This window comes from Gopherus evgoodei, chromosome 14 (genome assembly GCF_007399415.2).
Source record: "Gopherus evgoodei ecotype Sinaloan lineage chromosome 14, rGopEvg1_v1.p, whole genome shotgun sequence".
Taxonomy (NCBI): Eukaryota; Metazoa; Chordata; order Testudines; family Testudinidae; genus Gopherus; species Gopherus evgoodei.
The window spans coordinates 31,919,592-31,944,750 of NC_044335.1; the positions used below are offsets into that span (position 1 = coordinate 31,919,592).

The following is a 25,159-nucleotide window of genomic DNA, read 5'->3' on the forward strand; positions in this document are numbered from 1 at the left end:
GAGGACAGAAACTGATTCAAACCCAACTGTTTTAGCCAGCTGCTTTAAACATTTGAGGGAACAGAGGGATACTGGATCCTCTGGAACACAGTAATTGTCTTTCTGTTCCTCTGCTGCAGAGATGTATCCAGCCTCTGAAGAATTCTCCCCAGCAAATACGTATCCTCACTCAACCTGTTGCATTGATGAGGGTAATGCAAGAATTGTCACTGCTCTGCAAGTAATGTCAGCTGAACCAAGATATTCCATACAAGGTTATTCCAGACTGTTAGACCAGCCTGCCTTGCACAGATGAATCCTACTTCTAGGGCACATATACTGATGCTGGAATAAATGGTGGTCCCATACCACCAAGTGCTCTGACAGAGTTTGGTGTTGGGTGCTGAATATGGTGCCATTATGACACTATGTGACTAACCTGAAACACGAGTATTTCTGCCAACAGGCACTGCTTCAGTCAAGTTTCTCCAAATGTTGCTCCCTACTTGGATTGGGGTAGCTGGAGCCTTTGGTTCGAGAACTTGAAGTCAAAGGTGATGCACTAAAGGAAAGCTCTCTCTCTCTTTCCTGAACTGCATTTTTCATTAGAGGAGTTGGAGCTCAGTCACCAAGGGTATTAAATCATCACTACTTTGGAGACCTCTGCTTCAAATCGGTTCAGATTGCTTTGACACAGCTAGTAAAACACATCTGCTAGGTCTAGGTCAACAGAAACGGCAACAGGCCAGAATTATGGGCATCTGATAGTGGCCTCCAGGACTGATTCTGGATGATCCTTTTAAAGCATATACAACCCATATGCCTAGTCACATTCATGCCAAGTTCCTCTCCCAGGTGCAGAGCACACAGCCATGCCTACCATTGAGATATTCCAGCCACTCTAAGGGCTTGTCTACATCAGAAAGTTGCAGCGCTGGTGAGGGAGTTACAGCGCTGCAACTTAGGAGATGTACACATCTGCAGGGCACCACCAGCGCTGCAACTCCCTGTTTGCAGCGCTGGCCGTACTCCCGTTTTGTCTCGGGTGTAGAGGATCCAGCGCTGGTGATCCAGCGCTGGTAATCAAGTATAGACACTTACCAGCGCTTTTCTTGACCTCCGTGGAATAAGCAGGTATCCCAGCATACCTGAGGAAGCCTCTGGTAATCAAGCTGGTCTCCTTCCCCGGCTTGCTCTCGCGTTCCCCGAACCCCCGAGCAAGCAGGTCTCCTTCCCTGCGGTTTGCAGGGTGGTTCGGGGAACGCGAGAGCAAACCGCGGCGAAGCTGGTCTCCTTTCCCGGTTTGCTCTCTCGTTCCCCGAACCCCCGAGCAAGCAGGTCTCCTTCCCTGCAGTTTGCAGGGTGGTTCGGGGAACGCGAGAGCAAACCGCGGCGAAGCTGGTCTCCTTTCCCGGTTTGCTCTCTCGTTCCCCGAACCCCCGAGCAAGCAGGTCTCCTTTCCTGCGGTTTGCAGGGTGGTTCGGGGAACGCGAGAGCAAACCGCGGCGAAGCTGGTCTCCTTTCCCGGTTTGCTCTCTCGTTCCCCGAACCCCCGAGCAAGCAGGTCTCCTTTCCTGCGGTTTGCAGGGTGGTTCGGGGAACGCGAGAGCAAACCGCGGCGAAGCTGGTCTCCTTTCCCGGTTTGCTCTCGCGTTCCCCGAACCCCCGAGCAAGCAGGTCTCCTTCCCTGCGGTTTGCAGGGTGGTTCGGGGAACGCGAGAGCAAACCGCGGCGAAGCTGGTCTCCTTTCCCGGTTTGCTCTCGCGTTCCCCGAACCCCCCTTGAAGCCGCCCAACAGCGCTGCAGTGTGGCCACATCTAACACCACTTGCAGCGCTGGTTGCTGTAAGTGTGGCCACTCTGCAGCGCTGGCCCTATACAGCTGTACTAATACAGCTGTAACAACCAGCGCTGCAAAATTTTAGATGTAGACATGGCCTAACACTTTTTCAAATTGCTGAGCTTCTTTCTATCCTCCCTTTTGCACGCAACAGAATTACAAAGTAGCAGTCAGAGATAATGACCAATCAACAAAGCACTAAAAAATATAATACATAAAAGACTACATTGGGTGCATTTATGAGCCAAAAGGTAGTTCAGACATGACTTGAAGTCTTGCAACAAAGCCAAACTAACTAAACGGGTTTGGGGATTCAAAAGTAAGCCCCAAAACATTCCTAAAACCGACCATTTCCCAAAAATGGAGTCAAGAGCCCTTTCAACAACTGGTACTCCAGGCCCAAAGTATCAGCAACCCAAACCACTCCACAGAACTGATTCAAATTTTTATTTTCACCACTCGCCAAAATTCAGAGAAATGATCAAAAGATACTTGCCAAAAGAACATTGGTGAACAGAGCTGGAGCAACAACAGTTAAAATCAAAACACTACCTGCCAGATGCTTTTTGCCAACTGAAGTTAGTAGAGAACAGGCTGGAATGATCTGTAGCTGGCGCACATTCACTTGGTAGAGCTCTCCTGACAACGCATATGTGCCTCAGAGGATCAAAGCACTTAAGAGCTCAGGGAGCTCCCTAAAGACCCAAGTGTGGAATCTTGTGCAGATATTTAGAGAGACAGGGAAAGTTCCACATTTGCTGCTGCAATTGTGTAGCTAGAGAAAGGTTTTTCACAAACTTGGTTGAAAGGAGAGTAATATATCCAGATTGAATGAACGGATCTTGAAAAAAGTGAAAATTTAGAATGTGCAGAATATTACATAATGCATCAAGAATTGCACCCCCACGCAAAACAGCAGGTTCTACTTTAAAAAATAAAATACCACCAGATTTTTTCCTGCCCCAATGTTAAAAAATGTTTTTAGAGGATTTTACTAAGGCGTTTAATAATATCCCTCATGTAAACTGAATCAAGCACTAACTCACTGTACTTGTTCATCCTTTTGACTGGGCCAGATATGGTGAATGTACATTGTGATGAGGCAGGGCTTTTAAAACTAGTAAATAAATAGCTTCCGAGCATGCTCAGAAGTTTGGGGAAGGTTTCAAATCAATCTCAACATTTTAATTTTAATATATTTATTCTCTAACCTAGTAAAGACACTATCTTCAAAGACAACTATGTCCATAACAAGTTAAAAACTTCAGCCATTTTTGCTGCAGCTCTGTTACAAAAGTGTTTTTGTAAAGAAGTAGAAACAATGTTTTTCCCCTCCCATTCACCCTTAATTCAAAAGTAACTGGGGATTTTACTCAAACTTTCAAAAAGGCAACATTAATGATGGTCTTGATGGAACTTACATGGAACATGAATTTCTGAGGTGAACTACCAAAAGCATAATTTGTTCACCTGCTATCACAGAACAGTTGCTCACCCCTGCTAACCTCATCATTTTTTTTTTTTCTTTTTTGAGATGCCAGGGCAGAGCAATGATACATTTCATAAGGGAGACACTCTCACATATTCCTACAGATACTTCCACTGTTGGGCTTCAGATGACATCCCTTCCTGTATTTACATTTACTTCACTACACATCCACAGTCTACAATCATATACCTGAATCATAAAGTCATTTTCTTCTTCCACTTCACAAATGCATCGAACAATCCCAAAGTCACTGTCTTCTTCATCGAACTCCTCATCAGGGTTAGTTGTTACATCAATGTCCTGACTGCAGTCATCATCACTCCAAAGCAAACTATCTGTAGATGACTCACTCAAGGTATCTTCCTCTGTGTCAAAAAGTTAAATTGAATATATCCGTCAGAGTGATTACAGGAAAAAGCCAAATGGGGTGGCCATTCTAAATTACTGTATATCTGGGGATATGCATTGCAGGCACTATAAAATATGTCTAAGATTCTGTGTTTAAAGTAATAGTACAGTATTAGGCTTAGAATGTGTTGAATTTGTACATTAGTTCGCAAATTCATATCTGCTAAATAACAGTTACTCCTAAATACCTTTTGCCTTATCAAAACCTTCAGAATTCTTAAGATTTTAGTTCCCAAAAATATATCTGAAAATGTCTCAAAACAAAAACAAAGTCACAAGATTCCTTTCCCAGTTTAAGTGAGACCTGTTCCTACTTCCATAGAAAAGCAGAAGTGAGAACCACAATCTGGAAAAAAGTATATTTGTTTTTGGAATGAGGAGTTCACATCTTTGAGATGGCCAATACTATGCTGACAGCTAACAAAAGTTTCTCTCTTCAAGGTCTGAATTTATTGAAACTGGGACAGATTTTGTGGTGCTATTCCCAGCTAGATGTAGGAGTATCTAGAGGGAACAAAAGTTTATCTTCTTTGATGCCAAAGATTTTTTTCCGTCACGTGTTTTAAAATCCACTGATGTTGCCACAGGAATGTTTAAAAATTTAAATAAGCTCTATATCAGTAACTCGATATTTCCAGAGTTGGACCTGCTTTGATAATAAGAGTTCAATTACACATTTCAAAGCCACATCCTATAGAAGGAGACAGTGCTGTAGCATATTGCACCACTGGGAGCCACTGTCTGTCCAAGAGGCACAATGTCTACCAAGAGTGGTCACTGTTCCACAAGTCACCAGGTTCAGCATACATCCCTCCCATGCAGATGCGCTGCTGTAGCACGTTAGTGAAGCTGCTCCTACGCTGATGGGAAATCTCCTGTCAGCATAATTAATCCAACTCCCTGAGAGGCGGTAGCTATGTCAATGGGAGAAGCTCTCCTATTGACATAGCCCTGATTACACAGGGGGTGGGGTTGGTATAACTATGTTGCTCAGGGGGGCAGATTTTTCACACCTCAGTGATGTAGTTATACAGATATAGGTCTGTAGTGCAGACCTGGCCCCAGTCCTGGCACAGGAGAATAAGGAGTGGATGGAAGCCTTTGAACTGGCTCCTCCTTGCGCATCTGATACAAAGTTGGAAACAAACTGAGCTCTCCGTAAATATTCAATATCAGAAACAATGTTGTTTTGTTTTAAGTTTATAGTGAAGTAAAAAAATGCTAGGGTTAAGGTTGCCCAAGCAAACTTAACTCTGCCCTCTTTTGTGTACAGTTTGTAATTACATTAAAACATACTATTTAAACAAATACATTTAAACTAATACTGTACAGCCCCAGATATATGACATGTTGTAGTTTTTTCATTTATTTTACAGGGCTGTCAATTAATCACAATTAGCTCATGCAAATAACTAAAAAAAAATTAATCTAATCGCAGTTTTACTCACACTGTTAAACAATAGAATACCAATTGAAATTTATTAAATATTTTTGGATGTTTTTCTACATTTTCAAGTACATTGATTTCAATTTCAACACAGAACATAAAGTCTACAGTGTTTATTTTATATGTAAAAATGATAAAAAATTGTATTTTTCAATTCATCTCATACAAGTACTGCTGTGCAATCTTTTCATCCTGAAAGTGCAACTTACAAATGTAGTTTTTGTTACATATCTGCACTCAGAAACAAAATAATGTGCCTACAAGTCCACTCAGTCCTACTTCTTGTTCAGGCAATCACTAAGACAAACAAGTTTGTTTAAATTTAAAAAATGCTGCCCATTTCTTGTTTACAATGTCACCTGAAAGGTGAGAACAGGATGTTTGTATGGCACTGTTGTAGCTTTCGTTGCAAGATATTTACATGCCAGATACGCTAAAGATTCATCTGTCCTTTCATGTTTCAACCACCTTTCCAGAGGATGTGTTCATGCTGATGATGGGTTCTGCTCGTTAACGATCCAAAGCTGCACAGACTGATGCATGTTCATTTTCATCATCTAAGTTAGATGCCACAAGCAGAAGGTTGATTTTATTGTTTGGTGGTTCGAGTTCTGTAGCTTCCACATCAGAGGGTTGCTCTTTTAAGACTTCTGAAAATATATTCCACATCTCATCCCTCTCAGATTTTGGAAGGCACTTCAGATTCTTGAACCTTGGGTCGAGTACTGTAGCTATCTTTAGAAATCTCACATTGGTACCTTCTTTGCATTTTGTGAAATCTGCAATGAAAGTGTTCTTAAAATGAACAACATGTGCTAGGTCATCATCTGAAACTGCTATAACACGAAATATATGATAGAATGCAGGTAGAACAGAGCAGGAGACATACAGTTCTCCCCCAAGGAGTTCAGTCACAAATTTAATTAACACATTTTTTTAATGAGCACCATCAGAATGGAAGGGGCATATGAATGTTAAGCATATCTGGTACACATATACCTTTGCAATGCCTGCTACAAAAGTGCCATGCGAATGCCTGTTCTCACCTTCTGGTGACATTGTAAATAAGAAGGAAGAATTATCTCCTGTAAATGTAAACAAACTTGTTTGTCTTAGCGATTGCCTGAACAAGAAGTAGGACTGAGCAGACTTGTAGGCATGTTTTGTTTCCGAATGCAGATATGTAACAAAAAACAAAAAAAAAAAACCTCAACAAGAACAACAAAATCTACATTTGTAAATTGCACTTTCACAATAAAGAGATTGCACTACAGTATTTCTGGTGCAGAAAAATATTATTTCTGGTGTTTTTAACAGTGCAAATAATTTTAATAAAAAATACAAAGTGAGCACTATACACTTTCTATTCTGTTGAAATTGAAAGCAATATATTTGAAAATGTAGAAAATATCCAAAAACATTTAAATAAATGGTATTCTGTTGTTTAAGAGCACGATCACTCTATTAATTTCTTTAATTGCATGACTAATTGCGATTATTTTTTAATCATCTGACAGCCCCACTATTTTACTTACACTAAAATCTTTGTCAGAATGGTCCAACATCTTTACTGTCATTGATTTGTTTTTTCTCTCATTTAAGTATTCTAGTAACTTTTGTGTAGTATACATTTTTCTATTCAACCATCAGCACAGACTTTTAGATACAACTCAGGACTGAGGCAGTTAACTATAAAAGATAATTGCCAACTTAGGAAGCCTATACATGTCACCAAATTGTCACTATTCCTGTGTGTGTTCTTCTAAATGAATTGTATGTTGTGTATGAGTTTTAGGACTGTCTGGCATATATAAAGAATATGTATTATCATAAGCTGCTATACTTGTGAATCTACAGTTGCACAAAAAAGCATGATAGATCATATTGTTTGAGAAACAGTAGGTCAACAGGCAACTGAAGACTAACACAAAAGAGCAGAGTCAGGATTGTGCATGCAATTTTTTTATTTTTATTTTTTAATAATTAATCATGCAACCTTTAATGTTTACAATATGAATTTCCTGGAGAGTTTTATTTATTTATTTATTTTAGGGTTAGGTTATTTTTTGTTTAAATGGAAAAAAGATGGAAAACTGAAGGAGCTTCACTCTTCAGGACTTCCAAATTGTGCTGGCTTGCAAAAAATTGTAAATAGCTTGTTTACATTCTATGATATGAAACTCTCTGGCAAGGACTCAGACCTACATAATACTGTGCTCTCTGACCCCAATCTAGCAAAGGACTTCAGCAAGTGCTCAGTTTTAAGTATGTGAGCAGTACCCGAGACGACAACAAAACACCATGTATCTCACTCACTCACACACACACACAACACACACACACAGACACACACCCCTTACGAGTACTGCAGAAGGCAACCCCACATCTGCACCCATCAGGAGTTAGGAAGCTAAGCAAGAAACCTAGAACCAGATTTTTAAAGGAATTTAGGCACATGACTACCACTGACCTCAAATACTGGGGATGTTTATTTTACTACCTCTCCTCATGTTTCAAAAATAATTGAAATGTTTTTGCTCAAAATTTCCAAAAATGAAGAGTTGCTTTTGAGCAGAAACCAAATCTGGCTTTCAGGCTGAAACTTCTAAGTTCTGGAGAGATACAAGTTATCAAAAAGAGATGAAAGAAAACTGTTACACAACTGTAATAAAGTGGCCACTACTACTCTGTTATTTCCTGATATTTCAGCAAGCTAGTATCTTGCTAATTACTTTGAGTTATCCTCCTAACTGATTTTTGAGAGACACGTATAATGTAGTGTGGTGTATCTGGAGTTATTCTCAACCCACTCCCAGATTCATCACTCTTTATATTTATCTTTTTTACTTCCAGCTCTTCCTAAGAACCTGTGAAAGCCAAAACTTTGTGGCTGTTTTTGAGGATAGAGAGAAGAAAATGTTCCACTCCATTTTTTGTTTGATGGTTAGTATTCTATACTTTGTCTAGTGCTTGTCTAGGTAGACAGTTCTATCTAGAATAAAGAATGAAGGCTATGGCTACATTACAGCTTAATTCTGTGTAAGTTATATTGGTCAGGGGTGTGAATTGGCCACTCCCAAGCAACCTAACTTAAACGACTTTAGTACGGGTGTGGATGGCGCTATGTCGGCAGGAGAGCTTCTCGCACCGATGTAGCTACTGCCGCTCGTTGGGAGTGGATCAATTAAGTCAAAGGGACAGCTCTCCCTCCATTCATTTAGAGTGGCTAAAAAGAGAGATTACAGCAGCACATCTGTAAGATCTCTAGTGTAGCCAGAGCCTAAATCACACACACCTGAGTGACTCAGTTAAGCCAACCTAACCCTTGGTGTAGATGGTTCTAGCCTGACAGAAGAATTCTTCAGTAAACCTAGCTACCACTTCTCTCAGGGAAATGGATTACCTACACCAATAGGAGAACTTTCCCATCAGTGCAGGTAGCGCCCAGATGGAAGCGCTGCTGCAGCTGTAGCATTTCAAGCATAGAGAAGCCCTGAGTCAAAGTCAAGGCAGTACTTTCATAGAGGAACAACTGTCAGTGAATATTTTAGTTGGTGGAACCAGACATTTGATTCTAAACCAAGAACACATGAAAAGCTGAGTAAGGAATTAATGCTCCACTTGACTCATTAAGACTATATTTTAATTGATCAAAAGAAATCAATTCAGTCAATTCTATTATTAACCAGGCATCATGATGTTTTGTGAAAGACATCAACACACACTAATAGCTCCCTTTAACATCATGGGATTAATCTTCAGATATCAAACAAATACAAGGACACAAACATTTACATTAAAAAGGAAAACTCAGAACAAGTACCAGCAGGTGATTGCAAAGAAACTGAGCAAATATTATTAATTTAAAATTTTGATCTCCTTATGAGATGCAGTGGACACTATTTTCTAGAAATCTCCAGTCTCAAGCACATGAAACGCATGTGTATAACAGCTATGGAATACACATAGGGAAAAGTACTTGAAGAACCACCATGATTTACAACCATCTATTAACACCTTCTATTGATATGCTTATAGCACATACTACTCTGTATACCACGTTTCTAAACATCTATTAATTTATTAGCCCTTTATGAACTATTTTTAAACGGAAACTCAATAGAATGTATTTACCAAAGGCTACTTTTGCTGTAAACCACATACTGAGTTATGAAAAAACAAAAAGGTGACCAGGAGAGATTGAGAGACAGTTGAGTAGACACTCAATAGCAGCAACATATTTTGCTCTGCTGCTGCTAGGTGGCTGTTGCTGTTAAGGGTTGCGTCGACAATTCACAATAGGAAAAAAGTGTTGCCATGGGAAATATTGCCTGTAAGCGGCGACTGCTCTTACAAGGGTTTGCTGCAAACAAGTGTCTACTGTACTTTAAACGAACCATTATGGAGTGAAATTGGGAAAAAAACAAAAAAAACCACACAGCAGCACATAGCCTAGGAAAGTAAATTGGGTTTAGCTTCCTCAGGATGGCAGGGACATGTAAACACAACACATCTGAACTGGTATAGGCAAATTTGCACCACTAATGCTGCTTAAATCCATCTGCTGTGACACACTATACATTTCCCTTTTACTCACATTTACTACTTACACACACAACTATCAAGCCACAAATGAGATCCATCTTACCATTTACTTTCACACTGTCTCTATGGTGCCCAGAATCAGAGACATGTAACGGTGTACTTAAGTGGGGATAAGGTCTATTTGAAGAATTGTATCTTGTGGTGATGACTGATTTTGGGGGGGAAAGCTCCTGGGAAATGTCAATGTTTTCTTCACTGTCAGGGTATTCTGTAAAATTATAAATATGTTAGTACTGGGGGGGGGGGGACACTAAAGTGGGGATCTACAAGTTTGGCATTTAGAAATACTAATAGCATTACTGTCCAGTCCTCCTGCAGTGGAAGTATAGTGGCTTCCAGGGTGGAGGGTAGGCAAAAGGAGGGTGAAGAGGCAGCCTTTGGACTCTGCCTGATATATACGAGGGGAGACTACTTGAAGATGATGTTGCGTGGACTCTGATATCAACTAAAGGTTAAAGGGACACTGACAGCTTTAAATTTAGTTATTTAAAAAATGAGTGAAAACTAGCTTCAGATACTACAACTACACTGAGATTTTTTGGTCCTTTTCTGGTTTTAATAATTAACATCTTACTAGAGTGACCAGACATCAAGTGTGAAAAATTGGGATGGGAGGTAATCGGAGCCTATATAAGAAAAAGCCCCAAATATCAGGACTGTCCCTATAAAATCAGGACATCTGGTCACTCTACATCTTACACACACCCTTTATAACAATCCTTCAGTTCCTCTCTGCCTCCAGAAGCCTTTTTTCAAGCCTGACTCCAACAGAGGAGAGGAAGAAGGATCATTGTGGGTTTGTAAAGGCAAACAAGACCCGAGGAAACCAAAAACCAAGCAAATAACGGACAGAAAATAGCTCAAGGCTACAACAGTTAAATCATGACGTTTTAGTCAATACTACGTTCAACTCTCTAAACCATTTTATTTTTACTTGTGTTATGGTATGCCTCGAGGTCCCAACTGAGATCATAACCCCACTGTGCTAAGTATCGTACAGACACATTAGGTATGCGTACACTGTGATAAAAAACCCACAGCACCAAAACTCAGAGCCTGGGTCAGCTGACTCAGGTTTGCAGGGTTCAGGTTGCAGGGCTATAAAATTGAAGGTTAGATGCTTGGGTTCAGGATAGAGCTCGGGCGATGAGACTCTCCAAGAGCTTACAGGTTTAAATAGACAAGACCTACTCTAACCACCAGACCATGCTATATACTATAGTATATATACTATATATTATATGAAAACTAAAACAATAGAGAGAAGTTCTGTGAGTGTGCCAGTGGTTGGATAGACAAGAACAGAGGAGTGATGGGTTTATACACTCAATCCATGGAATGCTGGGTTTAAGACTGTGCACGCATCCTAACTGCCAGCTACTGCTCAAAAAGATGTTCTGCGACTGTGTGACTAGGCTGTGAATCCTACAATAGACTTCTTTGTGGGAATGTTAAAGAAGAAATGAGAAATAAAATAAAAAAAGGCTCCCTCTCACCCCTCCAAGAATTTGATGTTACTGGGAACAAAAAAGGTAAAGAAACATGAAGTCAAGTGTGATCTTTCTGGTTGACTGTGTTCCTGCAAAAAAGTATTCAGAAGAGAATATTTGTAATAAAATGGTTTTGTCATTAGAGACCATTGTTATCTTTGATAGCTTCCACACATTTTGTACTGTTTAAAGAAAGTCTATGTGCTATTTTATCAAACCAGAGTCATGCATGAAGAAGAGAAAATAAAGCTGCAGATATGAGAATATATCCAGAATAAATGTAATACCAGGGGTCAGAGTGGGCTGGTTCAACAAGCCAGTACTTCTCCTAAGTGGATATGTTTAAGCTTCAGAATCAAAGCTTTTTATTAATAAAAAGTTACTAGCCCTTATAGTTGTGAAGAAAACATTCAAAATGTCAACTGGATATAAACCAGTGCAGTGACGTCTGCCCGAGACTGAAGACAGCCTGAAGAGACTGGATCCCACTGTGCCTCAGGCATACACGATCAGATTGCTTTGAATAGCAGTGCTCACTGCGGCTGTGCATGCACCCTGTGCCTCCCTCACACTCTTGTGTGATGGACTAAGGGACGAAAAATATGCAACTCCCCCTTATTTCCCTCACAACATGAAGCCCGTGTTAACAGATTTTGAAAGGAGGGATGGAGTAACCAAAGTTCTGTTGAGTAAATAATCTCTCTTCCTGGAGTATGTGACACTGTGGATTCCAATATAAGCGACTAGCAAGGCATATCCTTTCTGGCTAGTGGGATAGTGAGTATAAGCTGGATCAGTCCAACAGGGACTGCAGAACTGCTCTCCTGAATTTGGCATCTGCCCCAGCAGCTACATCCAACGGATAATGCTTGACAAAAGTTAGTGGGTTACTCCATATAGCTGTCTTGTATATTTCAGAAATTGGCTCACTTCTGAAAGAGTGAGTACAGATGTTTAGTGGGAGAGGTACATCAGCTAATTGGTATCACAGTGTGACATGCTGTGTTATCCATTTAGATATTCTTTGTGATGAGCTGGACTGACCTTTGGAAATGTCCAGTGTATGCCCCTTCATCTCTCCCGATGAAGTGAGGTTCTGGTGTTATGATCTTACTAGGAGTTATAATATTAATATCTTTACGCACAGACATGATATCATTACCTATTAGTACATCTGCTGGAGTGCTATCCAGTATACCAACATTTAAGTGTTCCCAGTCCAGCTCTATTGGTGCTAATTTCAAATTTTTCCAGTGCAAGGAGTTTTAAATTTTGCCCTGAGAGCACATCAGAATCCATAACCATTTATCTTCCAACCAAAGAAATCTGGGCACCAGTGTCCCTCCAACACTGGCATACCTTACTGTTCCCATACATCTCTGATAAACGCTTTAACCAACATTCAATAGGTTAGCTCTTACAAAATTCACTAGGATCACCTAAACCACGTCCTGGGGTCCTAAGTCAAAGGTAGATGTGTTAACCAGGGCTTAACATGGTTTTTATTTGGATTTCCCTTGCTTAGGGCAATTTCTTTTCACGTGCTCAGTGGAACAATATGAGTAACACTTTTTTGAGCTGTCCTCCTGTGTTAGATGCCTGTAATTATGATTACCAGGAGGGGATGGGTTCTGGGGTGAGGCGTGCTTTCCCTTTTCCTGGGGATAAAATGGAGAACCCACTCAAACTAGGCTTCTGCTGTTCCCTCTTGCATCTGTGCTCACTGAAGAGTCTGTCTTGTATATGTGAGTCAGCAATATCAGCTGCTTCCTGTACAGTGGCAGGGGTTTTATCCCAAACTGCTGCTCTGACTTCAATACATACACTCAGGAAAAGTTCCTATACAAACAGGACAAATAACTGGCCAATCCATCCATCCATCCTTGTCCCCATTGCCCACTTTTTCATTAGAAAAGACAGTTACTCACCTTTGTAACTGTTGTTCCTCGAGATGTGTTGCTCATATCCATTCCAATTAGGTGTGCGCGTGCCACGTGCACGCTCATCAGAAGATTTTTATCCTAGCAACACTCAGTGGGTTGGCTAGGTCGCCCCCTGGAGTGGTGCTGTTATGGCACTGGATATATACCCCTGCCGGCCTATTGTCCCTTAAATTCCTTCTTGCCGGCTACTCCGACAGAGGGGAAAGAGGGCAGGTTTGGAGTGGATATGAGCAACACATCTCGAAGAACAACAATTACAAAGGTGAGTAACCATTTTTTCTTCTTCGAGTGCTTGCTCATATCTATTCCAATTAGGTGACTCCCAAGCCTTACCTAGGAGGTGGGGTCGGAGCGAGATGTAGCAGAAAGTAAAACTGCTGAATCAAATGCTGCATCATCTCTGGACTGTTGCACCAATGCACAGTGTGATGCTAAGATGACCAGGTAGCTGCCCGACATATCTCCTGGATGGGTACGTGGGCCAAGAAGGTGGTAGATGAAGCTTGAGTCCGAGTAGAATGGGCGGTGAGTTGGCTAGTTGGAACGTGAGCCAAGTCATAACAGGCACAGATGCAAGCCGTCATCCAAGATGAAATTCGCTGCGAAGAGACCGGAAGACCCTTCATTTTTTCTGCCACCGCTACGAAGAGTTGAGGTGTTTTTCGAAAGGGTTTTGTCCTCTTGATGTAAAAGGCGAGAGCCCTATGAACGTCCAGGGAATGCAACTGCTGTTCCCAACATGAGGAATGCAGTTTCGGGAAGAAGACTGGAAGGAGGATGTCCTGGTTGACGTGGAAGGCAGACACCACCTTAGGGAGGAAGGTGGGATGTGGTCGCAGCTGTACCTTGTCCTTATGAAACACCATATATGGGGGGTCCGCTGTGAGGGCCCAAAGTTCCAACACTCGCCTTGCCGATGTAATAGCAATGAGGAAGGTTGTCTTCCAGGAAAGGTACAGCAGCGAGCAGGTGGCCATCGGCTCAAAGGGGGCACCCATGAGCTTGGATAGAACTAGATTAAGGTCCCACGTCGGGGATGGGTGGCGAGTCTGCGGGTACTAGTGCTCCAGGCCCTTGAGGAATCAGGTAACCATAGGGTTAGAAAACAGTGAACGCCCTTTCTCCCCTGGATGGAAAACCAAGATGGCATGCCATGCTGTTTCAAGGACCAGAGATATTCCAGGACAGTAGGGACTGGTACCTGTGTGGGGACAGTACTGTGTTGAGCGCACCAGTAGGAGAAATGCTTCCACTTGGCCAGGTATGTCAACCTAGTGGAAGGCTTCCTACTACCCAGGAGCAGCTGTTGAACCAAGGCGGAGCAACGCAGCTCGGACTGACTTAACCATGCAGCATCCATGCTGTGAGATGGAGGGACTGCAGGTCTGGGTGGTGAAGTCTGCCATGTTCGTGAGTTTTGAGATCTGGCCAGAGTGGTAGGGGAATTGGGTCGGTCACCGACAGGTCGAGCAACGTGGTGTACCAGTGCTGTCTCGGCCACGCTGGCGCAATCAGGATTAAGTGGGCCTTGTCTCTATGAAGCTTGAGCAGGACCTTGTGGACCAGCTGGAAAGGTGGAAAGGCGTAGAGGACGTAGTCTTTCCAGGATATCAGGAATGTGTCTGAGAGGGAGCCCGGGGAGCGTCCCTGGAAGGAGCAGAACACGTGGCACTTCCGATTCTCGAGAGGCGAAGAGGTCTATGCGGGGAAATCCCCACTTCCAGAAAACAGAATGAATGACATCCGGACGAATCGACCACTCGTGAGTTAGGAAGGATCTGCTGAGATGATCTGCCAGGGTGTTTTGAACAACTGGGAGAAAGGACACTACCAGATCGATTGAATGGGCTATACAAAACTCCCAGAGCTGAATGGCTTCCTGACAAAGGAGGGAGGAGCGTGCTCTGCCTGCTTGTTTATGTAAAACATGGCCGTTGTGTTGTCTGAGAAGACTACAATACAACGGCCTTGGAGATGTTCTCGAAACACTTGACACGCTAGACAAACCACCACGTTTGTGGTCAGGGCCATTGAAGGTTGCGATGCATGGAATGGCATCCCTGCACAGACCAGGGAGGGATTCAGCCACCAAGTCAGGGATCCTAAGATGTCCTTGAGAACAGTGAGGATCGTGTCCAGGCTGTCGCGGCCTGGACGGTGCACTGAGGAGAGCTATCTATAGAGAAAAACACGAGGAAAGCTAGGGAAGTGGAGATCAGCTATGCCGCGCTCCACAGTTCCAACGACCGTCACGGTGGTAAGAAGGAACTGAAGGGCGATGGGCCGGCAGGGGGATATATCCGGTGCCATAACGGTGCCACTCCAGGGGGTGACCCAGCCGACCCACCAAGTGTTGTTAGGGTAAAAATCTTCCAACAAGCGTGCACGCGGCGCGCGCACACCTAATTGGAATCGATATGAGCAAGCACTCGAAGAATCACACATTCCATACACATTCCCTATGGCACATCCTGTCATGCTTTTTGAGGTTCCTAAACCTTAAATGATAAACCTCAGCAATGATCTGAAACCTTTGCAACAAAGCTTTTTATATTTCAACATATTTCAGTGCCTCCTCCATGTCAACCTCATTAAACACCCGCAATGCTTTATCAGACAGCTTGGAGATCAGCGTGGATACTCCTTATTCCTCTGGAATCTTTTGCAATGCATGTATCTTTTCAAAAATGGAGATACACTTTTCAATCTCTCTATGTATACAGGGTAAAGCTTGTCCCTGCTGGAAGCCCCTGGGGGAGTATTACTCATAGGCTTTTGTAAGGCCAGCATGCTCAGGGCGTGCAGTCTCTCTTCCTTGCCTGTCTTTTGCCTTTTCTTGGCTTCAATTTCTGCCACCCTCTACGGACACTCACACTCTTCTGCTAGTTCCAGCTTGCAGAGCTCTATCGTGGCCAACTCCAGCTCCTTTGTTGCCATGCTAGTGGTGGTATCAGGCGGATTCTCTGAGTCTTCAGGCACATAACAGTAATTCAGATGCCCTTCATGTTGCTTGTCATACACCACGAGGAGAGTTTTCAACCCATCCATATTTTTTTTTTTTCCTGCAGTGAATAAGCAACATTCTGCACACAACTCTTCTGCTTCTTGGTGTGCTTAGCATACATTTATTTGTTCATCCTGCCTTTTTGTGCGGCTTTATTCCCTTTCCCGAAATAAAGGAATAGAAAATAAGAAATTGTAGACTTTTCTTTGTTTCCAACCTCCACTCTTTAACCTCTCAGTAAATGGATTACAAAGCAAATGACCTTCTCCCAGGTGAGGCAGATATTTTTCAAACAAATCATGGTACTTTGCCTCTAGAGTTGAAGTAGTGCTGAGGAGTATGTTTTACACAAAAACAGGACTAACTTCTTTGGATCATTGTATTTGGGAGTACCTTTTCAGGACTAAATTTGTTCTGAACTGTGGACATCCTCCCCTCAAATATCTTGCATTTGGGTGGGCATAAAAATATTCAGACCTCTTTCGGGTCACCTAATATCTTCTGTAGAAATGGAAGAGTGGCCCAGGTTTGCCAGAGTCCTTTAGTTGGCTCCAGTATGCTCTCATTGATAGGGAGGACAATCCTGGACACAGTTGTTGAGCTTAAAATATAGGTGTGTCCGCCAGTAAGAGGGATGAGACCATCACAGGATGAGCAGGGTTTGAACCCTGACTGTTTAGAGCCCACTATGTTGGTGCAAAATATACTTCACCCTTCTGTTCAAGGGTGATCTCTCTCTTCTTTTTTTTTTGGAAAGCCCAAATGAAAGAAAAAAGCAAGAAGAGGGGCGAACATAAATTTTCTTTATGAATATGGATAAAAGGGGATAAAATTTGAAAGCTCTGTAGAAGTAATGGGTCAGAAATTCTCTGGGTTCTGTCTTACTGTCACTGACAGTTTAGAGGGAACTGAGGGAGAATACAGACTCCTCTGCCCTTTATGCCCTCATATGGAAGCACAGAGGTGGCACAGGTGCAGACCCGAAGGACAATGCTATTCAAAAGAATCCAATCTTGAGCGCACGAGAGCATGCACACATACAGTGGGATTCACACTGACACACAAGTCAAAGAACAATAGCTATGAAGGACAATGATAAGTTGGGGTTAGAGTTTCAAAATTGCTCAAAACCCTCAACTAAGGCTACATTTTCAAAAGAGCTCAGCTCCCAGCTGGGCAACTAAACAAAGTAGCCAGATTTTCAGAAACGGTCTGCAACCAGCAACTCCTATCGAGAACAGTGATAGAAAAGGAAAAAAAATGTTGTCACATTATCACTTCCAAGAGCAATGATTTGTATGTTTTTTGGGGAGAGGGATGTTTTCGAGAAGTAGTCCTTGGGCACCTACATTTATTTACTGATTTATATGTTTTTATCAGCCATCTACCTCAATGGCCGTGCCCTTCAATCAGCAAGAAAAAGCCATGCTATTCACACTTCACCTTTCATGGATTATTACATCAGAACCGGCGGTGATTAAAGACAAAACAATACAATCTCTCCTATATACTGTCCCTGGTCATGGAAAACTTTGAACTGGGGTCAAGAAAGTCAAACTGAAAAACTAAGGATACTTTCTATAGGGGAGTGGGGGTGGGGAGAGCGAAAAAGTGTATTTTACCAGACTTAAATTTCTTTTTCTTCTTCTTCAACTTTGACTTTACAGTGTCTTTGGATGTCTTCTCTTTATTCTTCTCTTTGTCTTTAACAGCTGAAATTAGATAAAATTGCAGTTTATTTTAGGAAGGACAGCTCACAATTAGGGACTCATTCTGCATCATACACGGTTTAACTTAGATCTATGTTACTTTATGCAACCATGGACAGTTCAGATGCAGAAAGAAAAACAAACATTCTTCTGCTGGTTGTTGCAATTTCCTATCACAATGTGCTCAAGTATTTTTCAGCAGCATTAAAGTGAGGAGTGCCAAATTAATACAAAACTACTATATTATTTATTTGTATTATAGTAGCACATAACGACACCAACCAAGATTGCAGTTGTGCTGTACATATATAGTAAAAGAAAGTCCCTGCCCAGAAGAGCTTAGACAAGACAGACGAAGGGTAGAAAAAGAGAAGGCATTATCTCTATTTTATATGAGAGAAACAAAGAGATTAAGTCATTTTCCCTAGGTCATACATGGCACAGCCAGGAATTTACTTTACTGTGGCCAAAGAAATGTGCACATTCTATAGTTTGCTAACTCATCTTTCTGCTCTCAGCCTGTCGCCTTTTTGGTCTAAATCACCGGTTATGTCATATTTTAGACTGAAAGCTCTTTGAAAAGGAACCATCATTTTATGTATGCTTGTATAATGTCTAGAACAATGAGGCCCTGACTTGGTTGACCTCTCTAGGTGCAACCATAATATAAAGGAAAGGAGAAAAGACGGTTACTCACCTTTGTAACTGTTGTTCTTCGAGATGTGTTGCTCACATCCATTCCAGGTAGGTGTGCGCGCCGCGCGTGCACGTTCGTCGGAAACTTTTTTACCCTAGCAACTCCAGTGGGCCGGCAGGTCGCCCCCTAGAGTGGCGCCGCCATGGCGCTCTATATATACCCCTGCCGGCACGCCCGCTCCTCAGTTCCTTCTTGCCGGCTACTCCGACAGTGGGGAAGGAGGGCGGGTGTGGAATGGATGTGAGCAACACATCTCGAAGAACAACAGTTACAAAGGTGAGTAACCGTCTTATCTTCTTCGAGTGATTGCTCACATCCATTCCAGGTAGGTGACTCCCAAGCCATACCTAGGCGGTGGGGTCGGAGTGAGAAGTCGCGGCACGGAGCACTGCAGTTCCGAAGGCCGCATCCTCCCTCGACTGCTGGACCAGGGCGTAGTGGGAAGCAAAGGTGTGGACCGATGACCAGGTCGCTGCCCGACAGATTTCCTGGATGGGCACACGGGCGAGGAAAGCCAGCGACGACGCCTGCGCCCTGGTAGAATGCGCAGTCACACGGCCCGTAGGGACATGGGCCAAGTCATAACAAGTCCTGATACAGGACGTAACCCAAGAGGATACCCTCTGGGAGGAGATAGGAAGACCTTTCATACGATCTGCTACCGCCACGAAAAGTTGGGGGGATTTTCGGAAGGGCTTAGTCCTCTCTATGTAGAACGCGAGAGCCCTACGGACATCCAGCGAGTGGAGCTGCTGCTCCCTGCCTGAGGAGTGAGGCTTTGGGAAAAAAACCGGAAGGAAAATCTCTTGGTTGACGTGAAAGGCTGAGACCACCTTGGGCAGAAAAGCAGGGTGTGGCCTCAGCTGCACCTTATCCTTGTGGAAGACCGTATATGGGGGGTCTACCACAAGAGCTCAGAGCTCCGACACCCGTCTAGCTGAGGTGATAGCCACTAGAAAGGCAGTTTTCCAAGAGAGGTAGAGCAGGGAGCAAGTAGCTAACGGCTCAAAGGGGGGCCCCATGAGCCGGGACAACACCAGGTTAAGATCCCAGGTTGGAGCAGGGGGACGGACGTTAGGGAATAAACGTTCCAGCCCTTTAAGGAATCTCGACACCGTCGGGTGAGAAAAAACGGAGCGACCGTCCGCACCCGGGTGAAAGGTGGAGATAGCTGCTAGGTGGACTCGCAACGACGATAAGGCCAGACCTTGCCCTTTGAGGGACAAAACGTAGTCTAAGATTTCGGATACCGAAACTTCCATAGGGCGGAGATTTCTCTCTACGCACCAACAGGAGAAGCGCTTCCATTTCGCTGAATATGTGGCTCTTGTGGACGGTTTCCTGCTGCTCAAGAGCACCTCTCTCACAGGCGTAGAGCAGCGCAGCTCGGAACCAGTCAGCCACGCAGGAGCCACGCCGCTAGGTGCAGCGACTGCAGGTCTGGGTGACAGAGGGTCCCGTGGTCCTGGGTAATCAGGTCCGGATGAAGGGGCAGGGGAACTGGGTCGGCTATGGCCAAGTCCAGCAGCATGGTGTACCAGTGCTGCCTGGGCCACGCCGGGGCCACCATGATCACGAGAGCCCTGTCCCTGCGCACCTTCAGGAGGACCTTGTGGACCAGAGGGAACGGGGGAAATGCATAGTACAGGTGGGTCGACCACTGGATGAGGAAGGCATCCGCTATCGACCCCGGCTCCCTGCCCTGAAAGGAGCAGAACGCTTGGCACTTCCTGTTCCCTTTGGACGCGAAGAGGTCCACCCGGGGATAACCCCACCTCCGGAAAATGGAGAGAGCGACGTCCGGGCGAAGGGACCACTCGTGTGACAGGAAGGATCTGCTCAATCGATCTGCCAGAGTGTTCCGTACTCCAGGGAGGAAGGAAGCCCTGAGGTGAATGGAGTGGGCTACGCAAAAGTCCCAGAGACGTATCGCCTCGTGGCACAGGGAGGAGGACCTGGTGCCGCCCTGCTTGTTGATATAGTACATGGTCGTCGTGTTGTCCGTGAACACGGCGACACAACGACCCTGAAGCTGATGACAAAACGCTTGACAAGCAAGGCGGACCGCTCTCAACTCCCGCATGTTGATGTGGAGCCCCACCTCCTCCTGGGACCACAGGCCCTGTGTCCGCAGGGTCCCTAGGTGGGCCCCCCAGCCTAGATCTGAGGCATCCGTTGTCAGGGATACCGATGGCTGAGAGGGGTGAAAGGGAAGACCCGCACATAATACGGACTGGTCTAACCACCAGCCGAGAGAATCTAAGACCTTCTGGAGGATTGTGACTAACATGTCTAAAGGTTGCCCTGCCGGCCTGTAATGACTGATAAGCCACAGCTGGAGAGGCCTCATGTGGAGCCGAGCGTAGCCGGTCACAAAAGTGCACGCCGCCATGTGGCCTAACAGGGTTAGACATGTCCTCACTGACGTCAATGGGGCTGACCGCAAACGTTGAACGATCGCCGCCATGGTCTGGAACCGTTGCAGAGGCAGCGAGGCCCTGCCCACAGTGGCATCCAAGACGGCCCCGATAAATTCCACCTTCTGCGTGGGCCTCAGAGTGGACTTGTCTGTGTTTATCAAGAGGCCCAGACTTGCAAATATGGCGGTGATCATGCGGACATGGCTGTTGACCTGCTGTTCCGACGTGCCCCGAATCAACCAGTCGTCCAGATAAGGGAACACGTGGACACGGTTGCGCCGAAGATGCGCCACGACAACTGCCATGCATTTTGTAAACACCCTCGGGGCCGTGGACAGGCCGAATGGGAAGACTGCAAACTGATAATGAAGAGCCCCCACAACGAAGCGGAGAAAGCGTCTGTGGCGCGGCCAAATGGCAATGTGGAAATACGCGTCCTGCATGTCGAGGGCGGCGTACCAGTCTCCCGGATCCAGGGATGGAATAATGGTCCCCAGGGATACCATGCGGAACTTCAACTTCACGAGGTATTTGTTGAGTTCTCGCAGGTCGAGGATAGGCCTGAGGCCCCCCTTGGCCTTGGGGATCAGAAAGTAGCGGGAATAAAACCCCTTGCCTTTCTCGTTTTCCGGAACCGCCTCTATAGCTCCTTTGCTGAGGAGCGTCTGCACCTCCTGCCGAAGGAATTGCTCGTGAGAGGGGTCCCTGAAGAGGGACGAGGAAGGAGGGCGGGAAGGAGGAAACGAAACAAACTGCAGGCGGTATCCCGTCTGCACCATGCTTAAGACCCAGCGGTCCGATGTTATTTGGGACCACGCCGGGAGGAAAAACGAAAGGCGGTTTGAAAACGGGGGGAAAGGATCCATAGGGGAAACTGTTACCGCGCCCTCGGGCGCACCTTCAAAATGAAGGCTTAGGACCAGGCGGGGGTTTTGAGGAGCCTTGGTTCTGCCCCCCTTGGTTCCCAGACTGCCTGCGCCTGCCGTTCCTGCCGCGGCGCCTGTAAAGGTCCTGCCGCTGGCGGAACTGGGAAAACGGCCTACGTTGTTGCTGTTGTTGCGACCTAAAGGGTCTACGCTGCGTCACGGGGGTGTGCATCCCGAGGGACCGCATGATGACCCTGTTGTCTTTTAGACTCTTGAGTCTGGGGTCTGTCTTATCGGAAAACAGGCCCTGGCCTTCGAAAGGAAGGTCCTGTATAGTGTGCTGGAGCTCCGGCGGAAGGCCGGAAACCTGCAGCCAGGAGATGCGACGCATCGTAACTCCTGACGCGAGGGTACGGGCAGCCGAGTCCGCAGCGTCCAAGGAGGCTTGTAAGGCCGTGCGTGCGACCTTCTTGCCTTCGTCCAAGATGGCCGTAAACTCTTGGCGAGCATCCTGTGGCAGCAGCTCCTTAAATTTGTCCACTGCCACCCAGGAGTTAAAGGCGTATCTGCTCAGCAGGGCCTGCTGGTTAGAGACCCTGAGCTGCAGTGCCCCAGCCGAATACACCTTACGGCCAAGGAGGTCCATCCGCCTGGCCTCTCTGGACTTGGGGGCCGGAGCCTCCTGGCCGTGACGCTCCCTATCATTCACCGATTGCACTACCAGTGAACCGGGAGTCGGGTGAACATGTAGATATTCATAGCCCCTAGAAGGGGCCATGTACTTTCTCTCGACTCCTTTCGCTGTCGGAGGGATGGAGGCCGGGGACTGCCAGATAGTATTGGCGTTGGCCTGGATGGTCCGTATGAAGGGCAGGGCGACCCTGGTGGGAGCATCAGAAGAGAGGATGGTGACAATTGGATCCTCTATCTCCGAGACCTCCTCTGCCTGCAGACTCAGGTTTTGAGCCAATCGCCTGAGGAGGTCCTGGTGCGCCCTGAGATCCAGCGGGGGGGGACTGTTGGAGGAGGTACCCACCACCGCCTCATCCGGGGAGGAGGATGATGAGACCCCAGGCACGATAGTGTCCAACTGAGGGTCTTCCTCAGCCCTCGCCTCTGCCTCCGGAGCCACAGCGGAGTCCTGCTGTTTGGACCCTTCCTCCCCTTCCGGGGAGGGAGGGGGGCGAGACAAGGAGGCTTCAGGGGCCCTACGCTCCGCAGTCGCCGGTCTAGCAGGGAGCTGCTGGGGGCCCTGGGCCTGATGGTATGCCCAGGGTGTCCAGAATCCCCACTGTTGTGGGCCTTGGTCTTGCAGCGGCGGATCCCCGAACAGCGCCGCCTGCCGGTCGGTGCCCAGCGCATACCCACTGTCCGTCTGGGAGGATACGGACGGCTGTCTCGAGGGCCACGGTGGGGCCGACCCCGAATGGTAAGGGTCTGCGCGGGCCGGCACGGAGGATCGTCTCGGTGCCGGGGACCGGTGCCGGGAGTCATATCGGTGCCGGGACCGGGATCGGGACCGGGATCTATCACGGTGCCGGGATCCTGATCGGTACCGGGTGCCGCTTCGGTACCGGGACCTGCCACCAGCTCGGCGCCGGGAGGTCGACCGGGACCTACCACCAGCTCGGCGCCGGGAGGTCGACCGGGACCTACCACCAGCTCGGCGCCAGGAGGTCGACCGAGACCGGGACCTGCCACCAGCTCGGTGCCGGGAGGTCGACCGGTGCGGCGAGTAGCGTCGGGACCTGCTCCTGGAGTCGCGGTGCCGGTGTCGCCGACTGGAGCCTGACCGCGACCGTCTCGATGCCGACCGTTGCCGCGAGTGCGACCGGTACCGCTGAGGGGAGCGGTGCCGGGACTGCGAGCGGCGTCGGGATTTGGAGCGCCCAAGACGTCGGGACCTGGATGGCGAACGACTGTCTCTGGGCGGCGCCGACAGCATGGGCTTGCCTCTGGACACAACCCGCACCGGAGGTACCGGGGGTGGCAGCCGAGTGGGCTCAGTCAGGGCAATAAGGTCCCGAGCCGAGACGAAGGTCTCCGGTGTGGATGGGACCACTACCTCAACCCCAGATCTCATGGGGGAGCTCGGCGGCACCGGACTCAACGGACCCGCCGGGCCCGGAGTCAACGGTGCTGACGGTGCCGGCGGCGCCGCGGCCGATGTCGAGGCCGGGCGCTCAAGCCGGGTCTGCCTGGCCGGAGTATCAGACTTCGACGGCCTTGGCTCTGATTCCGGTGCCGGAGAAGGTCGGTGCCGGGGAGTCTACTCAGTGCCGGAGCGATCCGGTGCCGGTGCCGATACCACGGCCTGCGAAGCCGACGGGTCAAGTGCCGCCTCCATTAGGAGAGTTCGGAGCCTCTGATCCCTCTCCTTTTTTGTCCTCGGCTTAAAAGCCTTACAGATGCGGCACTTGTCGGATCTGTGCGATTCCCCGAGGCACTTCAGGCACGCTTCGTGGGGATCGCTGGTAGGCATGGGCTTCTTGCAGGCCGCACACTGCTTGAAGCCCGGCGAAACAGGCATGAGCCTGGCGCCGGGTGCCGGGAAGGGCTAAGCCCCCGGCGAAGAACTACTTAACAACTATTTAACTAAACTATCTACTTAACAAACTAATTAACAACTATAATGGAACTAGAGATGAACGATAGATAAACGATAGAGAACTAGGAGAGCTAGGGACGTGGAGGACAGCTAAGCCGCGCTCCACAGTTCCAACGACCGACAAGGCGGTAAGAAGGAACTGAGGAGCGGGCGGGCCAGCAGGGGTATATATAGAGCGCCATGGCGGCGCCACTCTAGGGGGCGACCTGCCGGCCCACTGGAGTTGCTAGGGTAAAAAAGTTTCCGACGAACGTGCACGCGCGGCGCGCACACCTACCTGGAATGGATGTGAGCAATCACTCGAAGAAGAACTATATAATCTGAGTAACCCTTTGGTATATACCAACCACAACCAAATTTTCAAAAAGAGTATTTCAATTTCTGATTATTAGTAAACAAAATGATTAAGGCCAAAGAGCATGGAGTGTGACACATCAAATTCCATCCTACATACAAAACACGATTAGAGGATACTTTATGTTCCTCAAATTATTTAATCAATAATGCAAAACCATAAAGTGCAGGAAATAAATATTGATGCCAATAGATTCAAACACATAGATCACTAGTAATCCATCCACCATATGCCGCAAGTATCACACCTAATTTAACACACGCCACAGCAAATGCATATCCATAAACAGTCTGGTTCATC

General features: G+C 46.4%; 1 protein-coding gene across 10 annotated transcripts in view; it reads right to left on the reverse strand.

The window, feature by feature from the left end:
- Positions 1-25,159, reverse strand: part of PHF20 (PHD finger protein 20) — a 176,212-nt gene that overhangs the window by 44,170 nt on the left and 106,883 nt on the right. For 9 of the 10 annotated variants that reach the window (XM_030533338.1, XM_030533336.1, XM_030533330.1 and 6 more), the window contains 3 exons: positions 17,827-17,916; positions 9,811-9,975; positions 3,497-3,672 (listed from right to left, as the gene is read on the reverse strand). In XM_030533338.1, coding sequence (XP_030389198.1) covers positions 3,497-3,672; positions 9,811-9,975; positions 17,827-17,916 — 431 coding nt within the window. The remainder of the gene's footprint in view (positions 1-3,496; positions 3,673-9,810; positions 9,976-17,826; positions 17,917-25,159) is intronic. The other variant, XM_030533337.1, reaches the window with a different exon arrangement.